The following is a 22,736-nucleotide window of genomic DNA, read 5'->3' as shown; positions in this document are numbered from 1 at the left end:
CGGTTCAAGGCATTAGGGCTTTGATGTATGAATTTGGTGGGGGGGAATGATTCAGCACATAAGAGGTTACATAAGTGATTGTCCCATTTTTTAGGAGATACGTGTAGAAGTGAAATATCATGATGTGTGCAATTTATTTCAAATAGTTTAGCAGGAAAAAAAATAGTGTATGTCTGGATGTGTGTAATAAACACACACACAGACACATATACATATTCTCTTTCTGTCTCTCTCTTCCCTTCTTTCCTCCATCTCTTTCTCCCTACTTTCTAGTTCATCCTTCCTTGTCTCTAAGGACAACATTTTAATTGGTGACTCTGCATAAAAGGTAATCTTTCACCTTAAAATCTGAGAATTTTCAAAATAAGAAGTTGGAGGGGGACAAGAAATATAAGACATAATTCTATTCCACAAGAATCTTATAGTCTAGTTAAGAAATGGAAGGTATGTATAGATGAGTCTCAAACAAAATGGTAAATGATGAGATAATAGGCACAGATTACACAAAGGAAAAAGAATCTTTACTCTCCTTCTTTAGCTGAGACCAGAGCAAATTACATACAAATTAAACTACAACAACCAAATATGATAATGTGGTAGAAATTTGGCATTTCTCTCTGGTTCATTACTGACATTTTCCATTTAATAGATGTGATCAGTACATTAAAACCACTTTTATGTAAAGTTCCTTAATATTTTGCTTGTTCTGAAATTCATATGACATATTTAGACTCCACATAAGATAAAGGGAATGTCCATACTGGGTCAAACTTGCTCTCTGTGGACATATCTATTTTAATTTTTAGCTTATAATAATAATTAATTTTTTTAATGTTAAGATTTTTTCTTTGAATGTCAGGCATTCTAGTAAGAACTTCTCATCTATTTACTTGTTTAATCCTCAGAGCAGCCATATAAAAATACTTATTTCTCCTCCATCTTGCAGGTGAGTTATTGAAGCCATAGCAAGGTTAGGTAACTTGTTCACAACTAATAAACAATCTAATCAGAATTTTAACTAAGATAGTCTTTACCGTAAGCCCATAATCTTAATTACCATGCTGTACTGCACCTCTCACGATAAGGGAAGAACCGTGTCTGTCTTATTCAGTACTGTACTATTTAATGGACAAAGTTTTGGAGTTTGTTTTTATTCCTTTTTCTTACTCTTCACTTCACCCCCATTTATTTTAACACAATTTTAATAATAAGTATGTTAAGTTTTATTTAACATGTTTATGCTTTTCCTGTATTTTAGTCGGGCTTGTTTAACTATAAGAACACAGACCCCCTCAAACAGTGGTAACCAAAGATGTTATTATATGATTAAATATAGTATAGAAATTCTCGAGGACATTCAATACCAAAAGATTAATAAGGACTGATGGAGATGAAAGCTGGAAATGGATTTCATTATGAGAACATTTTTTATCAGGATATTCTTCCTTCTTTTTCCCACTAACAGTTGTAGACTCCCTGGGTCACAATCCCAAGAGAATTGATTAATTTTGGTCATTAGTTTATGTATAAGACATGTACTGGTTACTCTTGGGCCAGATTCCTATTCTTGAAAGGTCACTTGTTATTAAGGGTGCTGGTTGGGGAGGATTAGTGTGAGGTCACATAAGTATGTCCATTTTGGCCCATCCCCTATAGCAAGAATTATGGGAAGAAGATCACAGTGAATTATGACTGGTAGAGCCTATTAAAACTCAATTACTTTATAGGTTTTGTTCAGAGCTACTTTCAACCTTTGTCTTCACTATCAGAAATACAATCATTTTGTTCTGTTTCTACAAGGCAGGCTCACCTGCCTACCCCAGTACTACCCCTACTCTACCACTATTGTCACATCTGATCATGGATTATGTTAAAGGCTTCACTGAAGTTTACTATAGCTTTCAAGAAGCACTGCAACTAGAACTAATCACAGAATTCCACTTAAAATTCTCCATGATAGTTTCCATAAAATGGAACTACATAACTCTCCAGAGTTATGTAGGTACGATAATAGTTTCCATTTTATTTCTAATACTCCTCTTGATTATGCCCTGCCTGTTTTGGCCACTGCAGCACATTGGGTTGATGTCCTCAGAGAATCATCTGTTTTGAATGTAGTCTCAACAAACCATTTAGAATAAAGACAGTGAGATGAGATCACCTGTGTGGACCAATTGACTAAGTAATAAGAGCAGAGATCAGCCTCCTATCCAAATAATTTTGAATACTTGTCCCTAAATGCATTACCCTAAGTTTGCTCATTTGAACCTCATACAACATTTTCCTGCCAAGCTATAGCCTCTTGAGATTTTCCTACAGTTTGTGCATACTGGCTTGGCATTCCACTACTCTTTTAGCAAAAGCTTAGTATGATTTGCTAACTTGGAGATTTTAGTGTGCTATTCCTCTCCAACTATTTATCACAAATGTAAAAGAAGAATTATCCTAGAATGGATGTATAGAGATCTTTCTTTTTTACGTTTCATCCAGAGAAGTTTTCATTTATCTTTTTTCCTTTGTCATTACTAAATCAGATCTTTATTCAGACAAAAATGGTAAGTAGTTTTAAATATACAATTCCACAAAATTCCTTATGAAAATCTTAACTATATTATATCCAGTGGTGGCCTTCTATTTGAAGAATGAACTTGTATTTTCTCAAAGAGCTCTCAACATATTCAGTTTATAGCTAGTTTCTAGCAAAGCTGTGGAGATTATGAAACCTTGATGGTAGACAGTGGGCCCTTCTTTGACTTTACCATCAGTACCTTGCACTGTGCTTGCACATTACTGGGGCTCAGCAAGCATTTATTCCATTGAAGTTGTACTGTGCCTCTTAGCAGCATCTCCTTTTCTCTTCTGTAGCCTAAAATGTTCAATTAATATTTGGATTCATTAGCTTATTTAGCATGGAAGTGAGGCTCATCAACTACGTCTACCCCCCAACTACCACCCAAAATCAGAGTTTTTTTGGCAAGTACTTATTCCTCCAGAAAACTGACATGTATAACTTGAAAATCCTGTATATAAACTTACCACTATTTCCTATTATTATCCCCAAACTCTCAATTAAAAAGAAACAGCATCCTCATGTGAAATCAGAAGTGTGGAACAGAGGAAGGAGGAAAACATGTTCGGGTTGAGTATCTTCTACATACTAAACACTATATCTCATTTAATTCAGCAAAATGCATTCTTACTTGGGCATTATTTTGATAATTTTTCTTACGAAGTAGCTGGGGCTTAGAAGTTAAGTAACTTCCTCAGAATCAAATAGTTACTTGGAATCAGAGTTGAAATTACTTGGCACTAGACAAATATTAGTTGGGTATTTTGGGGTGAAAATTTAGACTTCATGATATTGGTCAGATACTTAAAAAATTGGAAGTGATTTATATCTGATTTTAAGATTATACCGTAAAGATTGTAGTCTTTGCTTTTTTTTTTTAACATTTTTTAAATTGAAGTATAATTAATTCACAATGTTTTGTTAGTTTCAGGTGAACAGCAAAGTGATTCAGTTTTATATATATATACTTTTTCAGATTCTTTTCCATTATAAGGTTATTACAAGATATTGAATATAGTTCCCTATGCTATATAGTAGGTCCTTGTTGTTCATCTATAATATTTTATATACAGTAGTATGTATATATTAATCCCAAACTCCTAATTTCTCTCTCTCCCTGCCCTCGCCATCCCCTTTGATAACCATGTTTGTTTTCTATGTCTGTGAGTCTATTTCTGTTTTGTAAGTAGTCCTTGCTTTTAAATTGTTTATAATCTAATACTGGATTTCAAATAACTTGTGTAGTATACCGCATAAGTGAGATTATCTTTCACAGGGAGTTTGACGATTTCTTCATGAAATGAATTTACCTGAACTCAGTGCTTTAACTTTAACCAATTAACTTTCACTTTAATGATTACACTCAGATGAGCATTTATGTACATACTGGTATAGGTTCTAATGGAAATGGAGAAATCTGTCTTAAAAAACTTCTCATAACTATTGATTAAAAGAGAGAGAGGAAGAGAGGAAGGGAAGATGGAAAAAAAAACAAACTCGGATTACAGGCTTTTAGAGCATCGTTCTTTGCACAGTTATATAGTGTGCTCACATACAAAAAAGCTTGTGAGTCTGTTGTGCTCACTCTCAGTTAGCAATTTTGACGCACTTTACTTATGAGTGTTATCATCTTTATTTGCACATGGAGGAAAATTAATGCACATGCATCAATTAACCTTTCACAGTCTCTCAGCACATTAGAGCTCTACCTACAGTTATTTCAATGGTCCAAATACTCCAGCAGAAACTTAAAAGTACAGTGTTGTTATTGCTATCATTTGTTTATCAGACAAAAATATTTTGTATACTATAGACACAACTGATTACTTTTCCCAAAACTTTTACTTTCTATTTGGAAAAGCAAGGTAGAAAGTCTAAATACTGTTTTTGGTATTTATAAATGATAGTTAAAATTCAATATAATTAGAACTATAAGAATTTTAGTTTTTTAAGCATGTAACACTACAGGAGAACAGAGAAATATTGAGAGGAAGTTGAGCACAGCACATTTCCATAAATGAAGAGACCTGGAGTTTTAAACCAAACCTTGTAATTAATTATCTATATATGATACTGGACAAAACATTTCATCTCTCAGGCCTTTATTATAATTTACTAATTCTACTATCCAAGGTGGAGAAAATATAATTTCATCAGGGTAGTATAGAGGTCAACATTAGCTCAGAGTTTATTTTCATTCGGTACAATTTACCACTGCCTTTTGAATTTGATTTTTTTTTCCTTTGGATAGCATCACTTGAAGTAAATCTTTGTTTACCATTCCTGATTTCTGGTTAGCAGACCCACTACCTAACATAGTAGTTTAAAAGTGGCCTTAACACATTCCCTGTGAGAAGTTTAAGGTCATATATGAGCAAAGAGAGAATACTTCTTACACTTACGTTAGCCTGCAGTTGGGCAAAATCATACAGCACAAAGCCTATTTTAAAATGAAGTGTTGAATATCTCATGTAATTTATTGACTACTGTACTGAAAAAGAAATACAGAATGGTTGCATGGGTACAGAATGGCTGTAAGTGTATGGGTCGTTTCCCTTCGTGATCATGTGGTTGACTGAGAACTGTGACTGCTGCCACTGCCCAGCATCATATGAGAGTAAGTACCACATATTGCTGGCCCAGGAAGACATTAAAATTCAAAGTTTGAAGTACAGTAGCCCCCTCTTATCTGCAAAGGATACAATTCCAAGACCCCCAGTGGATGCCTAAAACTGGGGTTAGTACTGAAGCCTATATATATTCTTTTACTATACTGATGGTTGGGTAGCATATACAGCATGGATGTGCTGACAAAGGGATAATTCATGTCCCGAGTGGGACAGAGCAAGGCAGTGTGAGATTTTATTACACTATTAAAATGGCACATCATTTAAAGCTTATGAATTATTTCTGAAATTTTCCATTTAATATTTTTGGACCATAGTTGACCATGGGTAACTGAAACCATGGAAAGTGAAACCATGGATAAGGGGGGCTACTGTGTGGTTTCTACTCAATGAGTATCACTTTCATACCATTGTATAGTCAAAAAATTATAAGTTGAACCATAATTAAGTCAGGGATTATCTGTATGTGTGTGTGTGTTTCATATATATATATATATATATATATATATGAAACAGGTCAACTGGCAGATGGAGATTACATATATTTCTAATGGCTCATTGCTTTTATTCATAATGGGATATGAACTTACTTTACTTGTGCTGTTCCCTGTGGCAAAGCAAAATAAAGTTCGGGAGCATTTATTGGAATTGCAGATATTGTAATCTTAAACTTCTGAATTTTCTGAGTATTGATAAAAATCATTGATTACTCAAATGAGTTTTTATTTAAATCAAACAAAATTATTTTATAGTAGTCATATCTGTCTTTTAAATTGCTAACTTTCCTAAGTAATAATTTCACAATGCCTTTGTTGTCAGTAGAACATTTGACTTCTGTTTCTCCTGTAGTGGTGATAGGTATTTCAGCTACCATTTACCTTAACAATGAATATTTATCATATAAAAATTTTTCAGTTATATATGTTAGAAAACTCCATTTAAATCAGCTTAAGCAAAAAGGAGAAATTTAATGGCTCAGATTCTTGAATAAAACAAGCAGTGCTGACTTCGTTCGGCATGGCTGGATGGCTGGATTTAAGGATCCAGAATATGTCCTCAGGACCTCTGTTTTTTCTCCTTTGGGTTTGCTGACCAAATTGGTTCACTGCTATGCTAATTACCAGTTAGCTGAAGTGTCCATTTCTATTTTAAATTCTTACTTAATGGAGAGGTATTCTCCTAAATAATTTTTAGGCACTGTATCAGTCAGAGTTCCACCAGAAAAAAAAAATACAACTAGTAGGAATAATAAATATGTATAGTTTTCTTGTAAGGAATTGGTTTATGCAGCTGTGGGAGCTAGCTAGTTAGATGAAAATGCTTAGGGTGGGCAGTTGGGAAGGCAGGCTGGAAGTATTGAACAAGAGCTGATGCTGCAGTCCACATTTGGAATTTCTTCTTCAGGGAAACGTTGGTTCGGCTTTTAAACTTTTCAACGGATTAAATCAAGCCCATCCAGATGATTGAGGGTCATCTTTACTTAAAGTCAGATGTTAATCACATATACAGAACACCTTCACAGTAACACCTATGTTGGTGTTTGACTGAAAAACTGGAGACTGTAGCTTACTAAATTGACATGGAAAGGTGAATATTATAGACACTGATTTAGAAGAAAAATGTCATGAAGGGTGAGAAGGAAACAATAACCTGAGACTTTTCTAGGAAAAATTCTAATACAAGATTTAAACAATCTGTTCTCTTTGCAAAACTAATTGGCCTCCAAGTTAGAAATTACTAAAATTGGGAAAAGATCACCATGATTGAATAGCCTATTTTTAATTCTTTGACTATGACACTAACAAGAGTTTGTTAGAAGATACTGCTTCTATCAATTAACAATCTGCAACCCAACCATCTCTGAGTATTCATAAGTTGTAAAGCTCATTTATCTTCAATGATATTGCTCCTCATTCCCTCTAGAAGTAGAGGTTAGATACCTTAGAATTTCCTGTTGTATTCCCAGAACCTTGAGCTCAGTAGGTGCTAAATTAATATTTCTAGGGGGCTTCCCTGGTGGCGCAGTGGTTGAGAGTCCGCCTGCCGATGCAGGGGACGCAGGTTTGTGCCCCAGTCCGGGAAGATCCCACATGCCGCGGAGCAGCTGGGCCCGTGAGCCATGGCCGCTGAGCCTGTGCGTCCGGAGCCTGTGTTCCGCAGCGGGAGAGGCCACAACAGTAAGAGGCCCGTGTACCGCAAAAAAAAAAAAAAAAAAATTTTTAGGAAGAAATGATGGATAGGGAGGGGAAGGGAGAACTGGATAAAAAATATATTCCAATATTTTGCCGTTATTAATCATGTCATAGTGAATAACAGTACATGTCTTGTCTCTTGTGAAGATGCATCTTCAAGATGAATTTCTGGAACAAATATTGCTGGATGAAAGAGATTTTAAATGCATATTTAATTTTGTTAGATACTCCTCAAATTCCCACCACAGGGATTGTAGAAGTTGGAGATTTCAGCAAGCTCTCCAGATGATTATTGCACACAGTAAAGTTTGAGGATCACTGTTTCAGAACATGGATATTTACCTTTCTGAGTATTAACCCTTTGTCCAAAAAATACACCTATAGGAATACATATTTGCTGGCATACTTGTCAGTTTGTACAGCCTACAAAACTGGTTGTCGATGGAACCCCTAAAGGTCACCCTGGTCAAGAAACCCTGGTCTAACAGCATCTATCAATTATTAAAATACCTGTTTTGCCAACTGAGCAAGGACAGTTGTTTCCCTTCATCAGCTTCCTTTGGTCTCTGCAGTCTTAGCCACGCTTAGCCTGCCCTTGATCCTGCCTTTCTACTTAAAACTAAATCAAGAAATTTGAATAATGTCACTTATGAAGAAGTTATTGCTTTATAGGAGGTTTGCCTTATTTTTCCAAGTATATCTGCTCTTCGCAGCTAGGGAAGTGAACATCAAAGAAATCTTTATTTTCTACAGTGTGGTTTTATCTACGTAACCATATGATTTTATTGTCACTGCAATATTTGTACATATTATTCCAACAGCAAACCGAGATGGGCACACAAGTATAAACAATAAATAATATATTAAAAAAAAACTATGCTGTAGTTAAAGTTGCATTTTCACCATGCTATTTTTTCCTCCATTTAGTAAGAATTTAAAGTAGAAATTGACAGTTCAACTAACTGGTAATTAGCATAGCAGTGAACCAGTTTTGTTCAGCAGTCCAAAACTTCATGGATACTTACCTTAGCTGCCTCTGAGACAGCCATCTGTGTTATTTCAGCTCAGAAAAATGCCTTTATAAACCAGAAGACTTCCTTAAGTGCAGAAATTAGGTTATACATCTCTGCATGTTTCAAAGTGCAACTTTTTCACATCGAATATATTGCTGCAAATATTCTACTGTTCCACATGAATCAAGTATATTGAGCATGAGCTTTTGAGTACTGACATCCTGCATCCTGACCCCTGAAGGAGTCCTAAGATAGCGTTGCCCTTGGTCATGAAAAGTAGTATGCCCAAACTGTAAAATGCGTTCTTCGTATTAAATGGAATGACACCTTGAGATCTTACAGACAGGCAGACTTCCTGAGAAAAATCTGGAGGCTCAATATATTCCATAAATATATTTTATGAAAGTTATTGTAGTACTAGAATGCTGCTCTCTAATCATCCTATTTTCACCCAATTAACTAACTATCAAGTCCTGTTGACACAGACCCCAAAATATATCTTGAATCTCTTTCCTCTTTTCCATTTACCCCTGTGCTAATGTATACCTACCAAACTGGTATCTCCTTATCTAATCCATCCAACATTCTCAGTCCATCTTCCTCATGGGGAACATCATTACATTCTTAAAATTACTGTTGATTATATAAATATCTTACTTTAAGGAAAGAAACAAAACTTTTGCTACATTCTGGGAGTAGATGGTCTAACCCCTTTAGGAATACATCCAAGTGCTATTATAACCTGGTATCTATAGGTAGGTAGACTTTAATACTGAGGGGATGCCATTAAAAATGAAAATTGGCCAGACACAGGAATACTAAATCTTATCATGAACTAATATCACTACTCCCTACAAGTTCTCCAAAGGGAATTATGTGCAAAAGAGGTCAATGCAATCAAACTGAGGCAAAGCCATAATTTATTATTAGCGAATGATTTGGACCCAGAGAATTAAAGTGAGCTACTCTGGATAATGTGGAAAACCAACTTATTTTCATATGCTAGAATGGCCTTATCCATATTTTTTGCCCCTTTAACATAATTTTAAGTCTGAGTTTTAGATTTTATTTTCCAATATGAGGAAGTCAGTCCAGAGCTTATACAGATATATGTAGATGTATAGATAAAGAGAGAAACTTAGTATGGGCAGATACATAGTTAAGTTGTGAGCATACAATGCTGAATAAAGCAGATATGACCTTTGTCTTCTTGGAGATTGTAGTCTACTTAGTAAACAGATCTTAACCTTATCATTGTGTGTGTATGTGTGTATCTATTTTATGCAATTAAATAAAGAAGGGTGTGATAAAAAATACAGAATGCCATGAGATTCTATCAGGCAGACTTAATTGGTATTGGAAAAGCAGGAAATGTCTTTCATAGAAATTGACGTTTAACTTGAAAACTAAAGCCAAGATCAGAATAGCATGGTAGAAATTACTTTCCAGACTTGGAGACAGAATATGTGAAGTGGAGAAAGGAAGAAAATTTGTGGATTGTTTAAGGCACTGAAAGATGATCAAGGTATTAGAATTTTATAGAAGGATACTGCTAGATGGCCAAGGTATTAGAAGCAGGGAAATATATTACTAGATGGAGCTGGAGAGATAGGCAGAGACTAGAACATGCAACCATTGTGGGCAGTGTTAAGAATATGAGGTTTTATTTCGACTGTTAGCAGCTATAGAAGGGTTTTATAATACATAACCCACCTTGAGGATGGATACAGCCTATTTGTGAGACCCTCAAAAAACAGGAGATGGTGCAAGATAAGAAGAGAGTAATATCCTGGAATTAGTATTGGAGAAGGCACTGATTTTATATCTATTCCTGAGGTTCTTGTAAGAAAACCAGTGACTGCTGGGAAAGGGTGACCTCAAGAGATGCTAAGTTTCACTAAGTTTCAGTAAAGGCAAAAAGGTGGAATGAACATTCAAAGTATAGTCTTAGGATATTGAGGAGTTTGCGATCATAGAGTAGGAGATTCAGAGGGCAGATCAGAAGGATTTGGGTAGGAAGAGAGGAGTTTGTATCAGTGGATAGAGGTTAGGCCGCCCTACACTTGGAGCAGAGACCTGTGTAAATAAGGTTGAGAATATTGAAAAATTTTGTTTTAGATATAGATGGGTCTCTAAGGTTTCAGTTACAGCCTGAGAATATTGGCTGCCTGGGAGTCGAAATGTTAGGCCAAGTATGTTATTATCTTTTAGGTGGTTAGATGCGGTAGTTGCAATTTAAGTGTAGCCATGGCTGGTAGGCATGAATGAGTGAACATAAACCAAGTGTCAGGCAACGTCAATCCAGGGAAAGAGGATTAGGTATTAATCCCACTGTGTCCCAATCTATGTTAAACACTGATGAAATATCTATGTGATGAAGATAAAATGAAATAATAATACAATAATATGCAAATCTTTCTGTTTCTCCACTTTTTTTTTATCACTTCCTTTTTACAATGGCAGGTTTATTACTTGCTGAGTTAACTCCTAGCTCTCAGAATGTGGAGAATGAAAAACAAATGGAAAGAAAAGCCTAAGAGACAAATTTGTTTAAAATAATAAAAAGATGAGTTAGAGGCAGTGTTGGGGTAAGATGGGGACTGAGAGAGGCTGTATTTGAATTTGTGAGAGAGTTTAGCCAGATTGAATTTAGGAAGGACAGTTGGATATCTATGTCTTGAATAATATATTAAGTTTTTAAAAAATGAAGAAAGATGGTTTTTAAAAATTATTGTCCATTATTAATATCCTTCTTCTCTGTGTTTTCATGGGAGACAAAAGAAAAAAGTTTCAGATGCTCTCTGCTTATATATTTATTTTATATTTATGTATTTATGCCAAGTTGGGGTTATATGAGGATTACATGTGAACATTATAAAATGATTGCTTTATATAGAGTTAGCATTTCAATATGTATTTCCTAAGGCAGTATGATTTTTGATTGTTCAAAATGTTCAGTGCAAGAGTTATCTGAATCTTCAAATAGAACATTAAACAATGTAGTGTTTTACTCCTGGCATGTTAGCTTCCGAGTACAGAAACCCACTGAAGCCAGCTCAGATGTATTTGGATCTCCCAAGAGGATATGGAGACTCCCATGGGTGTACATAACAAAGGACCCAGGACTTCTGGGTCCTAGAGAACTCCTTGCCCGAGCACCACATGGCTCCTGCCATCCCATCTCTATCTCATGACTCCCCTGCTTCTTTACACAGGCTCTGGTATTCCTCCTCTCTCAACGCCCCCAACCCCTCCCCACCCATGTTAGCACAGCTGCCCACTAGGTGAGCTCCACACTGTTTGGTTTGGATTAGTGAGAGAAAGGGTCTTAGTGATTCAGCTCAGCCTATGATTTGGTTTCAGTTCCATCACACGTTCCCCCTTGGCCTCAGTATCAGTAACCAGGGGAGGGATAATACTGGCACATAGGGCTGCCCCTCTCAGGAGCACTAACTGAGTGGGGCAGGTTCAGGTAAATAAGAATGTTGACTGACATATCTAATACAGTAACACTTCTGGCGGGATTATTAGTGGGAATGTTTCCAGAATATGGAGTAGCCAGCTGAGAGAAGGAGTCTATGTCAAGTTTCATTTCTGTGTGTTTATGTATGAACTGAAAACCAAGTTCACGAGAGATTTTTCAAACAATGAAAGCAAAAACCCCTATCAAGGAAAACTCAATAAATAACTGTCTTGAACAGTCTTGGCTAGACAGAGAAAATAGTTTGTTTATCTTCCACATCCCTTAAGCAGCAGGAGCTGATACAAATTGAATTTAAACTGCTAACTCCAAAGACTCATTACCCTTTAATATTCACAATTGCATTTTAGAATTATGATGCTAAATATTTAATATTTCTACTTTAGTTCTGAGTATACTTTAATTACTCTGTATAATGTAGAAAATCACTTTCTTGCTCAATTTTTGTATATACAATGGAAGGAAAAATAAAGTTGTATTACTATTGATGTTATTTGGATTACACAGTTATTTTTAAAACAAGACTGAAAAATGAAGTTTCTAATGTAATCCTTGCTAAGAAAGATACATACCATTTTCCTGAAATGTAAAGATATGAAATTCTCTAATTTAACACATGATTAATAAACATGGAGGGTTTGCTAGGCCCTAATCAGAACAATGATTTTTTTTTAAATCTAGCAATATGTGGCCCTCTAGTTTTATGTCTCACTCCCCTCTCATTCATTTCTTAACCAAAATCTTGTTGTGTAACTTCATTTTTCAGCAGTTAAAATGAATGATAGATAATTTACTGTGAGGACTCTGAAAATTTCTAAATTCCATCATTAAGCTATAATCAAAATGTTAGGGGTAAGAATGATGACACAAAACCAGGGTTGACTATGCAGTTAAAGGATGTGGATAGGACTCTGATCTGTTTAAATTCCCCTTTGTTCTTTTGGACAAAGTACAAAAGTAGGGAAGAATCATTTAAAATAGATATCACTGGGACAAGTAAGTCTTATATTTATCAGCTAAAGAAAAAAAGTACATGTTTTAAGACATCAGTATGTGTAACGACTGCTTTGCCTTAAAGCATAAGGACGATTAGGGTCGTAACTCTGTAAGCACAGTGCTCTGTCACTGTCGGTGAGTGCTCCCTTTGTGACTTTTGATTTATGTCAGGCAAGTTTACCAACAATACTCAAAGTTTCTTACTATCCCCAATTGTATAAAAAAAGTATATATCTGTAGTAAAATAGGACTAGTCATGTAATCAACAAAGATGTCAGATAAAATCAGTTTCCCATATTAGATGAGATAAGGAAGCCAAAATGACAAACTCCTATTTACTACAGCTGCCAAATTATAATGAATGAACTGGGTGAATAATTAAAAGTTTGAAAGAAATGTTCCTGTCCTTTACAAACTAATAGTTAAACATATCTTAGAGACAGTAGTTGGGATGTTGTCTTATTTTAATTTTTTTGTTAGTGGGAATTGAATAGAATGACATTTAAAAAATAAGTGAAGAATAAGAGAATAGCAATCTCAATTCAATTTCTTCTTTATTCTGGAGAATAAAAAATAATTGATATCGCAGGAAAGAACAGGGAAAGAAGAAATGTCAGTATTGCAAATCAGAGGGAATGGAGCATCGGACAGATTTGGGAATGGTCTCCACCAATCACCATGAGCTGGACACACGGATTGCTACACTGGGGTCTCGGCTGTACTAGAAGCAGCAAAAGATACTTGGTTTCTGGTGGGAGGAGCTGCTGAAAGTGTGACTGAGAACCCTGGAAATTAAGAGAGTTAAATGTTCAGAAACACTGAATAAGATGGAATAAATGAGATTTCAAACCACCATCTTTGCTTCTTTTTAGGGAGTTTGTGGAATAGAGCATAGGCTTACCTGTTGGTTTCTAAGCCCAGAGGCAGAAACAATAAAGTACAAAACTATTACATTTCAGTTCAAAAAGCATAACGTAGTCGAATTATGAGAAAAATCAGGCAAACTCAAGATAGGGATATTCTTCAGCACAACTCACATTTACACATTAGAAATGGTGACATCATGAACAAAGGAAGGCTGAGGAACTGTTAAAAATTAAAGGAGTCTAGAGAGAAAAGACAGTTAAGTGCAATATACGATGCTGGATTGGATTCTAAATTAGAGGAAAAAAAGGAATTTTTAATATATAAAACATCATTGGTCAAAAGGCAAAATCTGAGTAAAAGCTATGCATTGTATCAGTGTTAAATGCATTCAGTTTGATAGATGTACTGTGGTTATGCAGGAGAATGTCCCGGTACTCAGGAGATGCAGGCTGAAGTTTTAGATGAAGAGAATCGTCATGTCTGCAATTTACTATCAAATGGTTAAGAGAGTACTAGAAATAGCCAGAGGAGAAAAGGTGAACAAATGGTGAATCTAGGTGAAGGGTATAGACATTCATTCTATAATTCTTACAACTTTTCTGTAGCTTTGAAATTATTTCAAAATATTGAGTTAAAAACAAAAGGTGTGACGAATATTTGTGTTACGGCTCCGACAGTGGCTATCCAAGTGGATTTTGAGCCAGTGTCATGTGTAAAATAGAAAAAATCTGACCCTTCTATCTCATAGGTAATTATTAAGATCAGTGAGACAATGGGGTTCACAGAGCACTATTTCCTTTTTCTAAAATTTGGACAAATATTTTATAAGAAAGAAAAGTGAGTTTTTTCAACTCAGTTACATTTATACCACGAGTGAAATTTAGTTAGGTTTTAGATAATTAAAACTTTAGCTTTTGTTTATAATTATAATAGTCATACCTCAATTAAAGAATGCCCTGAGAATAAAGCTTTTCTCTGTAATAATAATAGATAATTTTAAACTAAAATTAAATAGTACTAAAACAAGCAAAGAAACATCTACAGTCATAATCATAGTCATAGTCATGTGACATAATCATAGTCACAGTCATAATCATGTGACTCTGGGTATTTATTGCTTGCAGATTTATGATCTTAGTGTTACATCCTGGAGAATACTTCCATTTCTTGCACTTCAATTACAAGTGAATAGAGCTCAACATAGTCAGTATTCTGAAATCTGGGGAAGTTAAATTTGATGTAAAGACCACCTTTTACATCACCACTCAGCACTAGTTATTCTGCTATGTGCTGGAAGTACAATGACCAATTCTTTACTGTTTCTTCTAGCTCAATGCCATTTCACATACCCAAAGTCCTCCTGTTCTTTTGATTTTATACTTCCATTAAAATGGCAAAATTTTGGTGAATCATGTATTTGTACATTTTTTTCATATTTTGCCTTAAGTTTATTCAGATGGGGAGATTACCTCAACCGGTTTTATTATGACCTGGAATAAATATGAGAATCACTTGAATCATTCCTGCAATATTGGTCAGCATCACTGAAAATCTTCTTGCACAAATTATTTACATTTTCCTGACCTCCTTCATTATCATCTGGTTCACTCTTCCTCCATAACTAAACTTTTCAAAGAGCAGTACCCAAAATTACTAGTGTTTTAACAAATACCAAATTCAATGACATCTCGATCTATATTCTTTTTTAAAAACTTTTTGGGAAGTGATAGACCCAGCCAGCCAGTCCAATTCTCTATCATGGAACTTTTATCCCTTAGGCCTCGATAAGAGTCTGTGTTATCTCTTTGACCATAACCTCAGATCTTATTTGGTCATCTTTCTTCAACAACATGCCTCCAAGTTTCTTGGCTTGGCACTCCTCTTTTTTTCCTTTTAGGATCACGTGTAATTAAGTCATCTCAATGTGACTTGAGAGAAGTTCCCATCTCCAGGCTCATGTTTCCTCTTCAGCACTCTGTAGATAGTGCAACCACCTACTTCATATGACTAACTATACGTAGTCTGTACATAACATGCTATACACAGTGGGCCAGAGCCTCTAACTCTCTATCCCAAAGCCAAGCTACCTGCACACCAGCATCTATTCAGTTCTGTGAAATGGACCAGTCAGAAAAGGAAACTATGAAAGGACAGGCATTATGGTATGAGGTGAGGAAGAGAGTTTCTTATAATAGGAATAGTGGGCAGTGTTCTAGGTAAGGAAGAGGGAAACTAGGTAATCGTAACAGTAACTTGAGATAACTGTGCACAAACTGATTAACAAGTGAAGAAGGAGGAGATGAAAGATGGAAGCAGGAAGAGATAGTGATAGAGATGAGAGAGAGAGAGAGAATGAGCTAGTGCAGGAGTAGAGGTCAGAGCATTTAGCATGACAATAAAACATAGCACCATATGCCCTTTTATTTGTTCTTCACTGGAATAGAAAGCTCTTCACCTGAATGACATGTCATTTGAAAATAATTTTTAACTTATTGTGATAAATTGATCTTTCAAGAATACTTGGGGAAATATATACTCATAATAAAATCTGGCTCACACTGTCACAAACCAGTACGCATTAATGTTGAAACAAATTAGTCAAAACCTCCCACAGCAGAAAGAGCTAAAGTTTAAGTACTCTTTAGCTTAAAAGATACCCCATACTGTTAGATGATGCAACAATGTTGAGAAAAGTCACTAAAAACTAATTCACCAAGTTTGTAAAATCAAATATTCTATACTCTAGGTAATCTTAATATTGCTCAGTCACTGGAAATCAGATTATTCTTGAGATTGTATTTAAGTCAAGGCAAGATGGTCTTCCATTTACAAGTGTAATTTACTCTCATGAGTAGGTGATCTTGTTATAATATTGTCAGGTTAATTGAAATTGATTTGTGTTTACTAAACATTGTGAATACTAATCAAATATTAGACACTGAAGCGTTGGAGGTATTTAAACCTTTGACAGACACTGTTTGTGCTTCCTAGAAGGATTTATTGTCTCAGAAGTCAACATTGCTTTTCAGCCTTTTCTTCAAAAATTATATAAAGACAACATGAAAAGAAACGGCCTGCATTTGCTTTATGATATTTTATAAACTGGGAATATTTGGGAGGATTTGGCATTGGTTTGGGGGGAATTATTTATATTTTATTTCCACTGTTACAAATAGCACATTTGCTTTTCCATCTGCTTAATTCCATTCCAGGTTTGCTATTCTCTACCACTCATAGCTTCACTGAGCTCCACATAATAGCTTTTATAGGAGACAGGCATTACCAGGCAATTTGAAAAGCAGGTTGAAGATAAAGCCTGATAGCTCACATACCCTGGCCTGGTGACTTGGTTCATTTCTGAAGCTTATTCCAAATGGGCCTCACACATCTCCTGCGGTATATGTGTATTGGCTCTATGAAGCTTAAAGAAACATTTCCCCTAATACAAAAATAAACCCATCATAATCATTCATTTTGGGGAAATTTTACAGTTGTTAGTTAACCTGCTCCCTCATGTCCTGCAATATTCATTAGCAGATTTCTCTGTTTATGAGTGATATTATATGGAAATGGTTATGGGAAGCTAACAGATGTAACCACTGAAATAGATTAGAAGGAAAAGTTCTGTTTTTTACAGATGGTTCTATTGAATATGCTTCCCCCCTCCCTCCACTTTAACATTTAGTTTTCTTTCAACAGAAAACTTTTCTTTACTGACTATGGGAATGTGGCCAAAGTGGAGCGATGTGACATGGATGGGATGAACAGAACAAGGATAATTGATTCCAAGACAGAGCAGCCAGCTGCACTGGCACTAGACCTAGTCAACAAATTGGTTTACTGGGTAGATCTTTACTTGGACTATGTGGAAGTAGTGGACTATCAAGGAAGAAACAGACATACTATCATCCAAGGCAGACAAGTAAGTAGAATTTGGTTCGGAAATGCAGCTAAGGTAATAAAATGGATGGTATCATACTAGGAAGAAGATTGAAAATTGCAATGTTGAAAATTTCTTATGAAGTCAAGCTGCAATGGGTCATAAGAACTGCGATGTGTTTGCTATATGGGAGAATGTTCTTTACACAGTGTACTGTGTACTCCATAGTATGGAGCAGGGGAGGGGGCTCTCTCCCCCTCTTTCCCTCTATTAAAAAAAGAAAAAAGCACACAAAACGGAAACCAACTGAAATAAATCAAAAAACAACAAACGAAACCAAAAATGCTACACTAGTAAGAAAGAAAAGTATTAGAGTAGGACAGTAAATATGACCTACTTACTAAAAACTAATTTAAGTAGTTCATTTGTAAGAAACTGAACTATCATCTGTCCCATGTGGCATTGGAGATACATATTTTTTTCTGCTAACAATGCATATGCTGGCTCACAAAAGTATCATTATTATTTTAATAGGTTGGATTAAATTTTGCCTTCTGTTGTATTCAGGTACTTCCTAAAATAAGAATTTTGTGAAAAGCACTGAGGTCAAAATTTTTCCCATCTGTATAGTTATCCCCTTGCTGAATTACAAGTTTTTGCAAATAACACTCAATAAACACCTGAAGGAGATCTCTAAGTGGAAATAAGCCTTATTCACTAGTTTCCTTTTTAAATTCAATTTTACCTCACTGATCTCACTAATTTTTTGTGAGATTCTCATTCTGTGGAGCTGAAATAAGGGACTCTGTTTTCTTTTGCAGTGCAAGGCACGAATATCCTGTAATTGTCCTGTAAAGTTACTTTGCCTTTATAATCAGCTTTTAAGAATGAAATGTTTTCACTTCCTTGGCAGATAAAAAAAATGCACTAATCTGGGTGGTTAAAAAAAAATGTCCAATATTAGAGGTGAGGTCACTTGTTTCTCTCACCTTTGACTGTCCTTAAAACTTTGATTTCCTTGGCAGTCTAGTTATGACCTCAGAGGACCTAGTCTCTAAAATGATTATGATGGACCTTCTTTTTACGTATATGTATTTAAAACTTTAAACCTTGAAACAAGAATGAGGAATTCAAATGATCTTCCCCATGACTACTTTTAAAAGCTTTTTAGTATCTGAAGTTTTTAATTATTCCTTTTTTTAACCATTTCTATTGCCTGTGTTTTGCTGGTTCCCTACACGTATGCTTACTCTGCCACTATGTAATCCAACAAAGATAAAATTTTGTATTTGTCCTGTAGGCAGAATGGTCTATGCACCACACCAAGCTCCTGCCACCTTTGTTGGGGGTAGTTAGCAGACCAGGCAACAATGTAGGTACTTTATGGTAAACAAACTCGTCTGAAGGAAAGCAGAGAGGCAGTGAGTAAAATTTGATGGCTACCGTGTGAACGTGTTTCTCTGCCCTCACCAGTTGCCCCCTCTGTAGCCATGCTTCCTTTCTCTCCTGAGGCTTGGATTGGCAATTACATAGACAGCAATGTGTTTAGGCCACAATCGCACACTTCCAGATGACTGGCCCCAAACTTTAAGCAAAGCATGCATCAAATAAATGGCAATTAATGGAAGACTTCAGCTTGCTTGTAATTCTTACAGGAAAAAAAAGTATTGCCCAAATCAAAATTGGGTCATAGATATATTTAGTGAATATGATGTCAGTTATGTGGAAAATATTATTAGTAAATACACACATGCCTCCCCCTACAAACACTTACTGGACGGTAATACTAACATTGAAAATGATTATTGGGGCTTTAACATAGAATGATTCTCCCCCTTAATTCCTAACTTTCATTTGTAGCCTAGACATGAAGAAAGGAAATACGTCCAAAAACAGCGTGAAAAGCCAGTCTTCTTTTACTCAGCATCTCCTATGAGAGGATCAGGAATAGTAATAAAGAGACATGTAAGCTAGAAAGATAGCAAATCAAATGCTTTTGCTTAAGGTATAGAACTGGCATGATTTCCTAAGTAGAAATTTTTGTGATTTTGTTCTCTATAAATTTTTTTTACAGTCAAACCATGCGTAACTTCTCAAATTCTCTTGACTACAAATCTATACGAAAAGTACACTAGAAGTACAATATAATGCCAAACGATAATGACAAATGCTTTTTCATCAAAATCTGTACGGCAAATCAATTGACAAATCTACCATACCTCGGTCCAGAACCATTTTAAATTGAGTATACTACAAGGCATGCCCAAAGGCAATGTGCCTAGCATGTGCCTTTTTGTATGAGAAAATCAGTATACTTATTCTTCCTTTGCTTTACTGGAAGCTTTCCATCAGTTCAAGAAGTCTATTCTTACCCACAGTCCCCAAGACCTGTGCCAAGGAGGAGAGTTACACTGTTAACTGTGAAGTGTTGTGGAGAGCAGTAAACATTGTTATTCTCAACTCAGAGTTCCATTTTCATTATGAATAGGCTTTAGAAAGAGTGCAACTTCTGAGTAGAATGCTGACATTTTCTTTACAATTATTCCAAATATGTGATTTTGTTGTTTACTATTTTCCATGCTGGGGCTGCTATTAGTCTAAATGTAACCTGTATTTTAAAAAAATGGGAATTTCAAAGGTGTTTTCTCATCAGTCCTTTCACAGGTAAAGCAAGCCTTTTACAGATTCTACGTATCCATGGCTATATGAAAATGTAGCCCACAAAAATATATCAAATTTTACATAACAGTGCCATAAGCATGTTATTGAATATGCTTGAAAGTTTGGTTCTCACTAGACTTTGAAAAGTAGCTACTGAACATGTTTTCTTAATGAAACATGAATAAAATTCTCTCCCATACATTGGGTAGTGCTTTAACCACTACTGCATAATGTTTTATTCTCAGAGAAAAAGTTTAAGTTAGTGAAATGTCAAATTCTATGAGAGAAGATAAATGATAATATGGTTGTGACTCTCCAACTATGGGAATTTTCCACAGGAGTAAATAGCAATCATTTTTTCTTTCAAGTTGAAAGCAACATAATTAAAAATCACAGTCATTTTTGCCCCTTTTTATAGGTCAAACATCTTTATGGTATAACTGTGTTTGAAGACTATTTGTATGCAACCAATTCTGATAACTTCAATATCATACGGATAAACCGATTTAATGGCACTGATATTCATTCATTAATTAAAATGGAAAATGCTCGAGGAATCCGAATCTATCAAAAAAGAACTCAACCAATAGGTAAGATGCAAGACTTCTTCATAGCCTTCACAATGGCAAACTGAATGGGGATATGGTCCTTGTGCCTTTGTTTGGTGTTCAAGTGGGTGAGCCATAAATTCTCTGTTTTGATAGCAAAAATGTACATGTCTGCATGATAAAATGGAACAGAGCTCCCTTCCCAAGTCTAAATGACAAATTGTTCAGTTGCTATTGAATTGTTTCTACAACCATAGAATTAAAATGACGGCTAGATTGATTCAGGAAGGAACTTGCACTCGATGTATGCATACAGGAAACCCAGATGCTAAGACTTTAGGGAATTTTTTTATATCATTCTGGGAAACTTTTCAAATTAGGTGATTTCCTTGCAGTATCTGTCTAGTTTTTATTGCAGTCACTGGGGTCTCTTGACTGAACATCCCAATCATTCCTTAACACATGTTAAATAAAAAATAATTTTTAACGAGAAGGCTACAACATTTCTAAGTATTCCTCAAAAACACTAACTGCTTTGCACTGTAGGTTAGTGATGCTTGTTCATCAATACAGTTTAGGCTCAATCATATATAGAATAATGTAACATACAAAAACTACCACCCAAATGTCCGTCATCTTTTTGTGCTTCAAATTAAAACGAATTTAGAATTATCTAACCATTAACATAAATTCAGCTTAGGCAATGTATTATCACATATACATATTGTGCTTACAGGAAATTCAAATTTTGAATTCTGTAGGTAACCTTATTAGGGTTTTATATTAGGATTTATTAATTCACCAATTATTCATTGACCATTTACTATGTGCCAGGAACTATTCTATGTCCATTGAGAATATAGTTGTGATAAAACAGACCAAAACATCATTGCCTCTGTGAGATTTGCATTGTTGTAAAGAAGACATAATTTTAAAAAACAAAGTAAATTATCATTCTATTAGAAGATAGTAAGTGCTATGGAAAAAGGTAAAGCAGATGAGTGTCAGGAATGGGGGTAGTTTGCAATTTTATATTGGATGGTCAGAGGAAGTCCCATAGAGAAGATGAAATTGCATGAAGACTTTAAGTAATTAAAGGAGGAGAGAGGCAGGTAGAAAGATGAGCACACACAAAAACCATGAGGAAGAGCATGCTTGGATTGTTTAGGGAGCAACAAGGGGACCCATAGGTCTGGAGCAGAGTGAAAAGAGGAAGAGAAGTAGGCAATTAAGCTGGAGAAATGAAGGAGGACCATAACAAGTAGGGCCCTGCATACAGTTGTAAAAACCTTTGCTTATACTTTTAGTGAGATGGGGAGTCCTTAGGAAGCCTTAAGCAGAAGAGTCTCATAATCTGACTGACTTTTTAAAGGAATCAATATGGCTGCTATATTGACAATAGGCTGTCAGGGACAAGGGTGGAAAGTTAGAGATGATGGTGGATTGGACCAAGATGGTGGTAGTGAAGGTGGTGAAAAGTGGCTAGTTAGACTCAGAATATATTTGAAGGTAGAGCCAACAGCATTTCTGAATGGATTTGATGTGGGGTGTAAATTTAAAAAGAGGCAAGGATGATGATAATTAGGCTGAGCACCTGGAATAATTGAGTTATTTTTGAGATTAAGAAAACTCAGTTTGGAGCAGACTGGGGGCAAAGAGAAAATGTATAATTTTTACATGTTATTTTGAATTTCTGTCATAAATTCAGGTGGAGATTTCAAGGAGGTATTTGAGTATATAAGTCTGGAGTTCAGGGGCAAGTCCAAGCTGAACAAAACAATTTGAGAGTCATTGGCATATAGGTGACATTTAAAGCCAGGAAAATGGTTGTGGTCACCAAGGAAGTAACTATAGATGGAGAAGAAAAAAGTTCCAAATAAAGCACACTGGGACACTCCAACA

The 22,736-nt window shown here is 35.4% G+C and overlaps 1 protein-coding gene across 1 annotated transcript in view; it reads left to right on the top strand.

Moving 5' to 3' along the window:
* LRP1B (LDL receptor related protein 1B) overlaps positions 1 to 22,736 on the top strand; it is a 1,810,989-nt gene that overhangs the window by 991,297 nt on the left and 796,956 nt on the right. The window contains exons 8-9 of the mRNA XM_049711954.1: positions 17,445 to 17,667; positions 20,705 to 20,876. Of these exons, the coding sequence (XP_049567911.1) occupies positions 17,445 to 17,667; positions 20,705 to 20,876 (395 nt within the window). The remainder of the gene's footprint in view (positions 1 to 17,444; positions 17,668 to 20,704; positions 20,877 to 22,736) is intronic.

This window comes from Orcinus orca, chromosome 7, assembly GCF_937001465.1.
Source record: "Orcinus orca chromosome 7, mOrcOrc1.1, whole genome shotgun sequence".
NCBI lineage: Eukaryota > Metazoa > Chordata > Mammalia > Artiodactyla > Delphinidae > Orcinus > Orcinus orca.
Note: the sequence above shows the minus strand (reverse complement) of the source record. Positions and strands in the feature narration are given on the sequence as shown.